Consider the following 15,245-nt stretch of genomic DNA (forward strand, 5'->3'; position numbering starts at 1 on the left):
AAATTTCTCACTTTTTCTTGGATTTGTTAATTTTCAAAATTATATGTACGTACTCTTGTGGGTTGCTTCAGTAATTATACTGCACACTCATTTTATTGTGGCGATTTTCCACTGAAAGCTTTGTATAGTTGATGCTTCAGTAAAATCTGAATGTCGTGTGTTGGTATTTATTATATAGGCTGTATAAAGGATATTAAGGAATCAGCTGGGAATGTGAGTTTTCCCAAATAAAACCCCAACTGTGCATACATACATATACTATATATATTGTTTTCGATTTTATTAGTAAATGTATTAGTTTATTCCAATTTTTTTGTTGATGTTCACGAAGAAGCAAAAAAAATGACAGCTCAAAACAGACCGATTAATTAACGATTACTAAGGAGCCTCGAGATTTAAATATAAATGGTGACACATCCTGAAGGCATTCAGCAAAATATTCATGAGGCTGAAAAAGTCTTTAAAGCAAATATTCAAAATAAATGTCTAAAATTATTGGAATGGTCGAGGGCTTAATCAACAATTCCAAGAACACTAAGATTTTTCAGTATTAACGTTAAATTAGAGAGAGTGTGAGTTTCCAAATGAACATGTGTCAGAGGATTCTACAATTCACGCACGATTTGCCGTATTATCTAGCCGTATTTTCTCTGTCAACAGACCTGGATGGAGAAGCGGGCGGATAAAAAAAACAGTAAGAGAGGGACACCGAACTTCGGAAGGTTTTAGAAGCGTGGTTCTGCTCATATGGTGGCGGTATTTTTACTTTTTATCAATGGCATTAAAGTACTTTTGCAAAGCTGAGCTTGGCCAGCGTCGCGCTCCCAACTGTTCCTTCGCTGTCGCAAGATGCTCTGGCTCAAAGTCTAACTCATTACCCTCAGTAAGATTGGCCTGTCTCTAGTTGTGGGGTTCTAACTGGTTCTTATTCTATCGGCTTTCTCGATGCTTAAAAACTTTACCGGCTGCCAACTAAGGAAACTGTTTGGAAGAAGGCGAGATGAAGGCTTAAACACACTAGATCTCACACTTTCAGATATCCCACTGTGTTAGTTGGAATAGAAACTAAACGCCTTAATAGATTTGTATTAGCCTCACTGCGCTTTGTTGACTTATAAAATGGCATACGAAAATTATATTTTATTTAATTATATTTTATGGCTTCAAAGGACTACATATAGCAGTCTAAAAGCGATCACCATCTTGAGAATCAGTCATCGCACATAACCTAACCTACATTATTGATTTAAATGTTTTGAGAAATACTTGTATCTCTGCCTCGATTGGTTTACACATAATTAAGAGGGTGAACATCCTAAAACGCGTTTATATACCCTAATTGTTATAAAGGGTGATCCATTTCCCTACTTCTTTTTCCCCACTTTTTTTTAAAGAAAAATCACAGAATCATCAAATTTAATGGGAATGTTTATTATGATTCGAAAGTACATTCTTTGGCCTTTATTTCTTGAAGATTATCTCTTTCAAATGTTGGCTGCGGCTACGTCTTAGATGGTCCATCCGTTGAATCCAATTTTTTATTTCGCTCTAAGGCCTGAATCGAAGCGGGTTTGTCCGCATATTCCTTAGACTTTACATATTCCCAGCGGAAAAACTCTAACGCTTTTATATCACACGATCTTGGTGGCCAAACTACTGGCCCAAAACGTTAGACTATCTGCGCACCGAAGTTTTCTATGAATAAGTCTATTGATTGATACGATGTGTAGGAACCAAATGTCGCCGAGATCACGAGCTTCAATTTCAACTATGGACCGCTGTACCACCGACACCATCACACCAAATCGTTGTTTTTTCTGGATGATCTGGATTTTGAATGAGCCTCTGAGCTAAACCAAATTTGGTTCAAAGAGGTCGGATCTTTTTGGAACCTTTCAAGAGTCCATAGAGCGAAGCGATGTCGCTTGGGAAGATCGAGCAGCTTCAGTGCACTTAGATATCAAATAACTTAAATAAACAATTAAAACATACATATTATGTACTTGTATGTACCAATTCTATACAGTATACCTTGTTTAAATATGTGTGTGTGTGTACTCAAACAAATTTATATTCTTGCAAAACATGGCTTTTTGTCTTTTCACATATTTCTCTTTCATCTTTTTACTTGGCACAGGTTAATGGCATTCGTGTTCTAGTTTTGCATTCGGATTTTTATTAAAAAAAAGCCTTATGGTTTTACAGAAAATATTCCAAAAGACGAAATGAGCCAAATTTAACATTTTCGTACTTTCAATGCCGAATTCAAATTTCGGAATTTTTCGCCCTACCTTGCATTTAGTTCAAACGTACTATGTTTTATGTTCATTGCCGCTTTATGGTGGAAATTTTTATGCAGATGCGACGCAAAGGTGCAAGAACTAATTTAACAAGCAAAAAGAAGACAAATGCTAGCGAGATTAGGTGTTTCAACTTAATAATTTTTCATCAAAATAATTTTTCAAAAATGATTTGGTGATTGTGATTTTCCGAAGAAAATTTTGTTTACATTATGAAACATAGTGCCGAAATAACCTCTATCCATTTTAGTGCGCCTATTTCCTAATTTTCTATATTACCATCTTTCATGAAGTCGCCATTCATCGAAATCAATCAACAATCTGACTAGAACTCATCGATAAAGTGATATGCTCCATTTGCCCACATAATAGCTTGACAATATATCGTATATTGAGACTTTCGTGCTCACCACTCAACTTTTAACGTAAGGGGTTCATCTATCATAGCGCTCAAATTTCGAGCCTATTTTGGACGATAGACTGCAAACAAGCTACGCATGAGATTTGCATACTCTTTTTTTAAATTGTAAGTCTACCTTTAACGAGCCGTTGAATGCACCACTGCCGGTGTTACGTAGTCGATCTCTCGGCAATAGATTTCTGCTTCAGAACTTCGTTAAACCCCAAAAGAGTATTAATTAATGCATTTCATCCCAGTTATGACTTAACACAAGTTTATTTCTGAATATTTGCAAATCTGTTAAAATGACAGCTATTTACAAACAAATTAATTTTCAGCCATATTTTTCAAGCTGAAAAAATAATGTAAAAATCGAGAAAAAATCAAAAAAAAAAAGCTCATGTCTATACCAGAAGCGGATCCAGAAACAGTTTTTTTGGGGGAAAATAAACATTTACTTAAAATATAAAGATTATTATATGAAATATAGTATAGTCTTTATACAGTTTAATATTATAGTGGAAAAATATCAAATCGACCCTCTATTATCAAATCCTACAAAATTGAAAAAAAACTGTAAATTGTAGGCGTGCAAGTGACATACTTTATGCTTTATTGCAAAATATAATACTGTAGTCAGTTCACGTATTGTATAGAACAATTTCGCAAAACAAAACTATGTGGGCCAAGTTTTGAGAAGTCTTTCGCATTCAAAAGGAAGCTCAGCGTATGTCTGAATAGTGACTTCAATGTTCAACGATTCCAATGAGTATTCGGTAACTTGTTGTCTTTTGACTTTTACTTCTGCCCCAATGGCACTGCCAGTGAACAAGTTCACCTTTAATTTTTAATCGTCGCATGACGTTGTCATTATCCGAAAGGCCTTTGAATCTATCTACAAGCAGTCAATCAGATTTTCCATTTGTTTGGTTTTCAAAGCACATACTTTTTCTGGACGTAACAAATTTGAAATCCATTCAATACATCTCTAGAAAACCGCGTCTTCAAATCTTTGCCGATTGTATCTAACAGAGGAAAGTACACTGAGACCCTGTAGTATTCTTCGCAAGTTCTCACGCAGAAATTTTCGCGTTTTGTTTGTCCGCCGCAGATTCTTGGTTTTTCTTCGTCAACTTTCAGTTCTGCAGCCATTTTTTTCGTGTCATAAATAGATCGAAAATTTTCCTCGGCTTTTTGTCTTCGATTTCGGAACGTTACATGCAGCGTATCTATCATACTTGATGCCTTTTCAAGATCAATGGATTCTTTCTTAAGAATCACGCTGAGTGAATGAGTTAGAGATAGACTATCACACTGGCAAAAAATCCCAATTATAAATTCAACCGTGGGCAATATTTACGGAAGAGGTCTTTTTTTACATCAGATAAGACGAACTATTCCATGAAATTTTAAGAGGTTACATGGGTTCTCTCTGGGAGAAGACAGCCTTTTTTCAACATTTTTTTTTTCATATAAAAATTAAATATTTCATAAATTTTTATTGTTAAATATACACTTAACATTGAAATTTTGATATTTTGGAAAAACCTACCAGTTATCTAAAATTTAAGTCTACAAAATCAACGTAAAATTTATAAAGACTAAATAATTTTGTGATTTACAGTTATATCTACATTTCGAAATATGCAAAACAAATCGTTTTTTCAAACCACAAATGCAGACGCTCTCTTAAAGAGCTTCCCAAAAATATGTTTTTAGTAAATTTTTGCTTGAAATCTAGAAATTTCATTTAAATTTTGGGTCCTTCAAAAAACTTTTTAATTCATACGTACTTAGTGGATTCTATTTTTTTGTCAAGGAGGTGCCAAAAGTCTCTTCGAATAAGGTGAATGAGAGAAAAGATCGCACGCGCTCATAGGTAACTACAATGGCGCGGATAATGAAAACTTCGCCACGCCAATTTTGGGGTCATTGGGCTCATTATAGACAGACCTGCGTCCCATTCAAGCTCATTAAACCAATTTTTTGTAAGCGCCAATGCAAGATAAGAATCATCTTATTCAACATCCAAAGGTTCTTTGGTTTCACTGCGCGATTTCTGTGCCAATGATGGATTCACTGACGATATTCCGTTAAAAAAACCCCATGAATACGAATCTTTCGCACAAAACTTAGCAATGGATTCACCAACAATAATCCTATAGTTCATTAAAAAAAAAACACGAATATAACTTCTTCCACACAAGGTCAAAGTAAAGCTATCAGTCCGATTCGGTATAATCTAGACACTAATTGTCTGCGAGAATGTACTGCTTCTAATCATTTCTCTTGCAGTAGGGACATTATAAAATGGTGAGGCTAAATCAGTATAGTATTTTATGCTCAACTTGGTCTAAAGAATGAGAGAGAGATATTCCATCACATATGTATGCATTTGTAAATTCTATCATTATATGAGCAATCATAAGCAATTGCCATAAAGCTTTAAGGTTTCCAGAAGCCAACTCACCTCACAGTCACTTTCAAACGAATTTTTGTATCGCAGTTGCATTAAGTCAGCGCGCGATCCAATAAATATTGTCACAATGACAAGCTACAAAACTGTAAATAATCTGCAGATGATGGCTGTAAAAAATATGAAAAATGCAATACTACTCAACCCAACCACTTTTCACTTTGGTTATTTACCATCGATACAGATATGTATATATCTTCGTAATAATAACGGAATACAACGGTAAAATACTCAATACCATTGTAAAACAATGGATTAATTAATATTTAATGAATACAGCTGTAACAACCGTAGCGCAACAATAAAACAATGCGGAGAACGCAACCGCATACAAACACTTGGCAGCACTCACATATACACATACACACACACATATATATAAGGCGTGAATAAACATTGTGTGCCATAAACCATAATAAAAACGGAATAAAATTGTGTGACAAAATGCAACCGAATCGAATGGTTTCAGATGGAGTGCAATGGTATGTGTGGCCGAGCGAGCGAAACGCAGGGAATCGAACAATGGCGAAAATATGAAATGAATTATACGAGATCAGCAGCATTTGCGGCTGGCCATCAGGTGTGTAAGGACAGGACAAATGCGCGCTGACAACATGAATAACAAATGCGAGGTCAATTAAAAAAATAATATTAATGCATTCCGCCAGCGCGCCAGCTATGCAAATGGAGCGGTGTGAAAGTCGCCGTCGAAGTACGCTTAAAAATAGCTGGCGACAAATGTCAATCGCACATATACATACATATACGCAGGCACACGTATATATACTACTGTTTGTATGTGTGCACAGATGTGCGCGAAATTTGTAAATTTAATTTTTATTATGATAAAGTGAGTGAGTGATTTTTCGCCTGGAATCATTTGTACTTAACAACCTACAAATGAGTAATTAATTGTAACGGAAATGTTTCATTAACAAAAGAAAATATTATCCTTACAAATTGATGTGGCAATATTTGATTTTCAAGATTAATAAACAGCAAGGATACGCTGACCGCTATCAGCACGTTTTGTCCTTCAACTGAACGGTTAAGGAGTCCACACATATTTATTTGTAAAAATATATAATTATTCAAAAAGGCAAGCTTTATTTGAATCGATGCGAAATTGTCAAGGCTGCAACCTAATAAGTGCCTCAACAGCTAGTACAAAAATGCCCTAACTTCTTCTAGTAATCTGTTTAATTGAGACGGCTAAAACATTTTAAAAGAGTAGGCACGCCTAGAGCTTTGAAAAAGGTCTAGCTTTGACAATTTATACTGGGAGTAAGAGAAAGAATTTCCTCTACCACCATTTTTAAGAATGCTTCCGAATCCCAACGTTTAAAATATACAGCTCAAGATGATGCGCCATGACATACAGAGAACGAAACAATCAATTCATTGAAGGAAGCTTGTCTCCATTCGTGGGCCTGTGATATGGCCTCTAAGATCGCGCAATTTAGCAACACTGCACTCTTTTTGCGAGGTTAGGTGAAGTCGCTTGTCTACGCAGTTAAGCCCGCTTCGCTGCAATACGAGTAAATAGTGGAAAATTGGTTCTCTCGGTTGGAATTTAATCGAGCCAGCGTCACTTGCCTGAAATCCTTTTAAAAATGTCAATGGCAAACGCTTATCTTTATGAAAAAAAGCATAACATTAATTTATACGTCCTTTGTTTATTTTTGAGAACCACATGTCTCAGAAAAACACCCTTTATAATTCCTTCGGCAGATTTTACTTGGAATCATTTTAAAATAGGAATTTCTACTCGAAAGTGTAATAAAGAGAGGATATAAAACTAAAATTTCTTCTTCTATCAAGAAGGTTAGTCTGGGGCCCAGTATTACGCCAAGGAAATATACAGCTTTTTGTGTTCTTAGAATATCCTTAGTCGTTTGCATGCTTATTACGAGGGGAATGTACTTGTTTGTCAGCAGTAGCTCAGTTTTTCTGTAGCGAGATGGAGGTTATGTGAGTCAAGCCATGTTTGCGTCCAAATCATGACTTAATTCAACTTTTTTCGGGCTTCCACTGTGTCTCAGGCTGTGATTTCTGCTGCTATGTCGTCCACGTAGCTGATTAAATTTAGTTCGTCTGACGTTTCAAGTTTTAGTATTTCGTCATAACTAATGTTCGACAGGTCTGGGCTAATAATGGACTCTTATTCTACTCTAATTGTCGTGGTCCCTCTCTAGTCTGTTACAACAGTTTTATTATACTAAGATAGCTCCGCACCACAGCATTGAGATAATCGAAGATTTTAAAATCTTTTCTTAAAGCGTCGATAAAGCCGCCCATCTCGCGCTATTGCTGGCGTTTCGAACTTCTAAAGTCGCCAACAGAACTATTCGCTTGTATTTAGGATATTTACGATGTGCGACTTCTTTCAATGACGCTTCGGATAGTGCCTATAGTTGACCTTCCGGGTTTAAAACCATACTGTCTACGGAGAGTTCGCCAGCTTACTCTGGTTCACTGACGATTTTTTCGTGCATGGAAAGAGTGCGTTAACCATGTCATTCATTTCCTTTTCTGTGTGGCGCTTGTCCGTTTTGTTGATCATGAAGTATATATTCTGATGATCGCTGCAAATGTAGTCTTCTAGGACTAAGGTAATGTCTGGTGTAGTTTTCTCGCACCCCGGTCTTCTAAAAGTCGTTGCGTTTCTCGTATTGAGCCTATTACTTGTATATGTTTATTGTACCGCCATATTGTACTTTAATAAATATTTTTAATAAGTTTTGCAATAATTGTATATTTTCATTAAATTCTTTATTATTCTTCTGTGAAATTCAATTTCGTTTTAAACGCATACATTTTATAAAAGTACACCGAAAAAGTAGTTTTTGAAAACTCAAATTAAAACAAATATATGTAATTATATATTTTCCTTTTAATAGTTATTAATATTCCTTTGAAAAATCACAATTCCACAGCTTTATCGTGTAATTCACTAAAATAAAAATTATTATTCAATATTTTTCCAAACTTTTGTTGGATTGATAATTTCATCTGCGATAGTTTTTATTTTGCACTGCACAAGTTTTTTCATTTCCACTTTGTTTTAACATCCATAAAGAATATTCCGCATAAATTACCATATTTCTCACCAAGTAAAAAAATTCAAATTTCATATTTATTTCCAACATTAGCCATGAAATGGAATTTACGCACGAAAGCACCAAATCCACAACGCAATTATTATTATTAATTGTATTATTATTATTATTTGTTGGAAAATAAATATTTTTCAAAAGCACAACAACAATTAGCGCGCAAAACACACTCGCCAACACAACCACTACATACATATTACTATGTAATATATGCATACATATACATATATACAAACATAACTGTATGTAGTTACGCTATATTCACCAGCAAAGCCACAGCCATCGCTTTCATCAAGAACAACCAAAAAGCAATAAAGCAACAGCAACACCATTTATCCACCAAATAAATGCGCAAATCAAATATATATTCTCAATATGCTTTGTTTAATTTTCAAAAACAGTAGACAAAAATCAAAAACAAAAAATAATCTGTAATCACTTAAAAACAAAATAGCAAATATCATCAACGTGCAAATATATTTTTAAACAAAATGTTTATTGTTGTTGTTTGTAACCTTTTACAGGTTTAAAGAGCAGGAGGCCTCTATCCTGATTGACCGATCGTACGTATACAAAATGCAAGCATACAAATACTTGAAATAAATATTAAATAATAAATAACAAAAACAAAAATAGCAATATTGTAGTTGATTAGAAAATACGCTTTGTATGGCAATACTATTTATTTAAACGCTAGTGTGCATACCACACATATTTTCTAAAAGCAAATATGAATGCAAATGCTTGAAAATTATTTTTGAAGAATTTCTATTTTTTTTCAATATTTTTTTGGAAATAATAAATATGCATTGGCAACTCTAACGCTGTAATAAAAATCCATAGACGCTTTCCTTGTATTGCTTAGCAACACATTTTTTATTATTACTTTTTTTTTTTATTTTGAGCACATTGCGCTTTACAGCTGTACAAAGTAAATAAACATGTAATATTTAGCCATATTTGTTTCAAAAAATTGTAAATTGAAGCTTGAACCGCATTTGAGCAAACAAGTTTTTTCGTATTTTTTCACTCTGTTTGTTGCTGCTTTTAGATTTAAATGTACATATGCGTATGAATTTATTGGTTTTTGGTGTATACATTAGGTGTACAGTCGCAGAAACGCACATACATGCATACTTGAACACAATTTTAGATATAATGTATACACTTTTTACAACAACAACACACATTTTTTAGTTTTATTAGTTTAAATTTCTTTTTTTTTATTAAAACGCGCTCTTATAAGTTCATCCATAACTTCAACTGTAGCAAAGAAATTATGTATTTGGTAGTCGAAAAAGTCTTTTCGTATTTCAAATCAAACTTAAACTAATTTTTTTATATTTATAATAATAATAAATAGAGAAATATGTACAATTTTGGTCGAACTCTTTTGCCATTTTTCCGCTAGAGACTTTATTCCATCAGTGTAAATCGAAATTTTGAAGTTTCCAGAACGGAAGCGAGCGAACTTATTCATTATATTCACTCATTTTTGAACAGCTGTAACTTTTTTTTAACTTTCCCGAATTTAGTTTTTAAATGAAGCTTAAAATCTCACCTTTCCAACACTATATGGTGTGACACAATGTGATTGGTAGCACTGGATATATATGACTACAACGACATCCATTGACAAAATACGAAAATATTTTTTCGACTACCCAATATAAGCTCTGAGTTAAGACTATCAATTGCTTGATTAGTTGAAAAGAGAAGTTGCAGAAGCGTCATAGTACAGGTGGCCACTCTTAGGCTCACAGTACGCCCATTGTGCTTCCAAGTGACCGTCAATTAAGCCTTATTAAGCGCTTCACAGTGGATTTGATTAAATATCGGATTTTCCCACCCCAGCTACCCAATGTCTTTTAAATTGGATCATTAAGAGCAAATGTGTGAAGGCAGAGTATTCGCAAATATACTGTTTTAGCGTATCATCACCCTCCGAACATGCTCCTCATTCTGCCGGTGACTTGAGGGATCCAAATAGTCAAGAGCAGCTTAGAGAAATTGCATTTCTGACAGCCAACTCGTCTAACGTTTCTCCCTTTTACCTTCCAACATTGAGAGTCATGGATAATGTCCCGTTTCAATTGACTGAAGGCTCACAATTCGCAAATGTAATGTTCTAGCATCAATGCTCTGCTTTAAAGTAGAATACTAGATTTCTAAAGGTTTGATCTTTGAGGAAGATGCCCTGTCATGATCTCTATAGAGTTACTTGTCACCCTCTTGTCTAAACGTAAAAGCTTTGTAATCTGTCCACCTTCAGCATTACCCAACATTACTTTTGTGGTATACCCGTTGTTGCTAGTGTTCCCGGTGGTCGTCTAGAATTCATTGCTTCAAACAACCCTAACTCTAAGAGGTCTAAAGCAGCTTAGAAAAATTACATTTCTGACAATCAACTCGTTTGTCGTTTCTCTCTATTCCTATATGATGATTCTTTTCAAGTTTCCCACTAAAAGGATAGTTTAAATTGCCACTGGCTTTCCACGAGAAGGTTAATGGAAAAGCTGATGAGAGCAGAGGCTCACTTGGCACCTTCTGTTATGCTCTCAATTTTGTACTAAAAGCCTAAATTGAATTTCGCGATTTTCGAAGAAAAGAAGCTTAATACTCATTAAAGTGGTATGGTGGTTTCCTAATCTGGTAGTTAGAAATACTAGTGCGTATAGTATATGAATGAGGTAGTATAGCATAGAATTCTGGTTGTTTTCCAGTAATAAACCATTCGTTACTTGTGATATTGGACTGCTACAGCTTTCAAACTGCAAATGCAGCTGTATGTAAGACCGTGCTCAGTGTCTCCTCTTCAGTGTCCCTGTAATTTTTCATACTTTTAATAGTAAAAATTTAATTTTCAAAGCAGCCTTTCCTTGCCAAAAAACATTATTTATATATTTAGACCAATTCATGCCATTCATATTTTAACCTTAATTCACTTAATAGGTATTTTCGTTTTTTTTTGTTTCCTTTGTTTTTCTATTTCGTTGTTTACCTTGCCAGCACGTCAACAACATTAACATTGCTTTAGTATTTTGAAAATGCGTCTAAATTTCATATTTTTCCTTCAGAATATTTTTAAATTTTCTATTTCTGCAAATACGAAAATATATATTTTATTTTAAACTTCTTGTTTGTTATTTATTTTGCGCTGCTTGCCTGAGACACGCCTCTAAAGTCTTTTAAATTCATATTCATAGGTGTTATTTTATTACTTAATATTTAAATTTAATACGAATATTTTTTAATGATATTTTTTTATTGGTTGCTTTGCTTATATACAAGAATTTGCCAAAAAAATATTTTCGCCACACACAGCTTCGTTGGTTTACTGTACTATACTTGTAGTTTATTTATGAACTCAGGGCAGCAAACAGCTCCCACTTTAGCTGCCTAAACTCAGAAGTACGTAATCAAAGTGCAATTTCTCGCTTGTGCTTTCATAAATTACAATTGTTTGCAATAATTCTGCTTTACTTATTTCCATTTACACTTTTATTCATTTACATTTTTCAATGCTCTTGCAACATGCTGCTACAGGGTATAATAGTTTTGTTCATCTAACGGTTGCTTGTATCACCTAAAACTAATCGAGATAGATATAGGGTTATACATATATGTATATAAATGATCAGGGTGACGAGAAAAGTTGAAATCCGGTTGACTGTCTGTCTGTCCGTCCGTCCGTGCAAACTGTAACTTGAGTAAAAATTGAGATATCTTGATAAAACTTGGCACACATGTTCCTTTGCAAAAAAAAGTCAGCAAGAATTCGTAGATGGGCGTAATCGGGCCACTGCCACACCCACAAAACGCCATTAAGCTAAAACCTATAAGTTGTCATAACTAAGCCGTTAATTCAGATACAGAACTCAAATTTGGTACAACGTGTGTTTTGAAAATATTTAAAAAGTGAGCGTGGCCCCGTATTGTAATAAATTTGATTTATATATCTTCCGAACCAATAAAGCTATATCATCCAAATTTTCATAGAACAAATCGTCTCAGCCTTTTTACGATAGTGTGAAACTAGGTGAAATCGGAACCACTCCCACATAACAAAATACCATATCTCGAGATTTGCTAGACCGATTTCCACCAAATTCAATGCATAACATTCTTCACTATTCCTATGCTATAGCGCGAACATAGCTGAAATCGGACTGCAACCCCACCTACTTCCCATATAAGGCAATTTTAAATTCAATCTGGTTCTTTCACATACCAGTATATCAAATAAAAACCAAATAGCAGCGAGATATAACTTTTCCGAATAGTGCCCTTAGCGGTATGCCAACTTACGACCAAGAATAGACCAAATCGAACTAAAACTGTTCAAGCCCCTAGGTACCAAACATGTGGACCCCAGTGCCTCTAGTTGACTTTTTACCAAAGACATATGTATGCTCTATATGTATTAGTATAACGGAAATTCGGAGAGAACCCTTTTCTAATAATAGTATGTCTGAATGTCAAAAATGGTCTGCATCCGGTCAATACGGGTAGTATACCTTAATATAAAGATTTTCGAGCTTCCGAGTGACTTTATGCCGCTTCTATCACACAATAAGTGAATTATCTCAATGAAAATGGGAGAGCGTGTTTTACTCATAACAGTGTCTCATTTTGCCTAGAATGAATAAAACCGAATGAAAACTCGACCTCACCCCTTTATATCCATTATCAGAACATCTAGCTGACTTTACTCTATGTGATTAATGATTGATGTGAGGTACCTAACGTTTGCCCAGGGAGCATCTGCGAATATGTTACTAACAAGAATAGATACATTCGGGTCGATACTACCCACAACTCCCATATTTCAATAAAAAATTTTGACTGAAGGAATTTGATTCTTGCAAGTTGCAATAGTCTAAAATGTTCCGTTACAACCGAACTTAGCTCCCGCTTACTTGTTTTGTTTTCAAAATTTTTTAGTTTACAAGTAGTTAAGTTTCTTGTAAGCAAAAACTGAGGCGCCAAAGCGCTGGAAAACAACCAATTATTTATTATCCACAAAATTAGTGGTATTAACAGCCACAAGGAAACGTCGGTGACTATAAAATATATATACATATACATATGTATATAAATGATCAATATCACGATTGAGCCATGTCCGTCCATCTGTCTGTATATATGCGAACTCAGTTTCTGAGATTTTGATTTGAAATTTTGAACCCGTTCTTTTCTCACCACGAAGCTGCTCGTTTGTCGGAATCAACGTTATTCTACATATATTTATGAAGCTACATATACAATAAATTTATTGTTTGGATTGAAGTGATTGTATGGAAAACTTTTTCATTTGTTGAGATATCTTAAAGAAATTTAGCATGGATTATAATCCGCGATAATGGTGCAATCTCCATACAAACTGACTTATCAAAATCAAGTTACTGTAAGGAATATTTAGCATTTGTGAAGGGTATTAAAGCTTCGGTGTTGTCGAAGATAACTTTTTTTCTTATTTTTCTTTTTTTATTTGTTTTGCTCTCTCAAATTTGAATGGTTTTACTACTTTTGTTATTTTACTACAGTATATTCCATTTGATCTTTTTATTATTTCGAAAAAATATTCCTCGGGAAACTTTTTTTTAATTTTTTAATTATATTTTTTACTTTTTTACAGTTTTGAGATTTTCGGAATGATTTTGGAGCAATTTTTTGCTTATTTTTAGTTGTATTTTTTTATGTTCCAAGATTTTATCGAACTATATATATATTTTATACATATATTTCATAAGATTGTAATTTTACTTAGAAACTAGAAATGAAATTTTTAAATTATAATTTTAATATAAGTCTTTTATGCACATATTTTTATACTCTCGCAACAAAGTTGCTAAGGAGAGTATTATAGTTTTGTTCACATAACGGTTGTTTGTAAGTCCTAAAACTAAAAGAGTCAGATATAGGGTTATATATACCAAAGTGATCAGGGTGATGAGTAGAGTTGAAATCCGGATGTCTGTCTGTCCGTCCGTCCGTCTGTCCGTCCGTGCAAGCTGTAACTTGAGTAAAAATTGAGATATCATGATGAAACTTGGTACACGTATTCCTTGGCTCCATAAAAACGTTAAGTTCAAGATGGATTCGGCCAACTGGCGAAAACGCCCACATGGCGAATTATATATATATTTTATATATTTTTCAAAGATTATATATTTTATGTTGAAAATCACTAAAAGTGCGTTAACCGAATAACAAAAACGTCAGAAACACTAAATGGAAATGGCAAAGAAATTATATTTTTAATATAACCGATAATGAAATTTATATAATATTTTCTTAACATCCTGCATATTTTTCACAACCACGCCTTCATAATTTCTGTATAATATTTAGGAACCAATGATGATAGTGGAATAAAACTTTACACAAATATTATTTTTTCGATTTTATAATATTATTCCTACTTTTTTATTATTGTTTGTTTTCTCTTAATTTGATTTAATTTTTTATATTATGTTCCTTTATGACTCAAAATTTTAAAAAGTTATTATTATGAAAATTATTATAAGGAATTTCAGTTGCATTTGTTTTATTTTTAAAGTTTTTGGTTAATCAGTTTTTCCTTTTTTATACTATTTCTAAAACTTTGCTATTATTTTTTTATTTTTATGATTTAAAAATTCGTTTAATATTTTTTTTTTTTTGTTTAAAAATTTGCATATATTTTTTATTGTTTTAACACACATTTACAAAAAATTGTTAATTGTCTTATTGGCTTAATATTATTTAATTTTTTGTTACATATTTTTTCTTTATATTCCTTTATATTTTTGTAATTATTTTAACTCAAGTTATGTTTTACGAATTTATAAAAATATTGTTTCCTATAAAATTGGAATTTAAAATATTTTTTCACAAATTTATTTCTATTTTACATACATATGTACTATATACATACATATATAATTTTATAATAATTTTTTTTTTGTTTT

The 15,245-nt window shown here is 33.3% G+C and overlaps 1 protein-coding gene across 9 annotated transcripts in view; it reads left to right on the plus strand.

Moving 5' to 3' along the window:
- Positions 1 to 15,245, plus strand: part of LOC126760511 (cAMP-specific 3',5'-cyclic phosphodiesterase) — a 535,699-nt gene that overhangs the window by 472,586 nt on the left and 47,868 nt on the right. For 7 of the 9 annotated variants that reach the window (XM_050476199.1, XM_050476191.1, XM_050476192.1 and 4 more), the window contains one exon: positions 8,817 to 8,855. The exons of the other annotated variants lie outside the window; for them this stretch is intronic. In XM_050476199.1, the coding sequence (XP_050332156.1) occupies positions 8,817 to 8,855 (39 nt within the window). The remainder of the gene's footprint in view (positions 1 to 8,816; positions 8,856 to 15,245) is intronic. 9 annotated transcript variants of the gene reach the window in all.

Source organism: Bactrocera neohumeralis, chromosome 5 (genome assembly GCF_024586455.1).
Source record: "Bactrocera neohumeralis isolate Rockhampton chromosome 5, APGP_CSIRO_Bneo_wtdbg2-racon-allhic-juicebox.fasta_v2, whole genome shotgun sequence".
Classification (NCBI taxonomy): Eukaryota; Metazoa; Arthropoda; class Insecta; order Diptera; family Tephritidae; genus Bactrocera; species Bactrocera neohumeralis.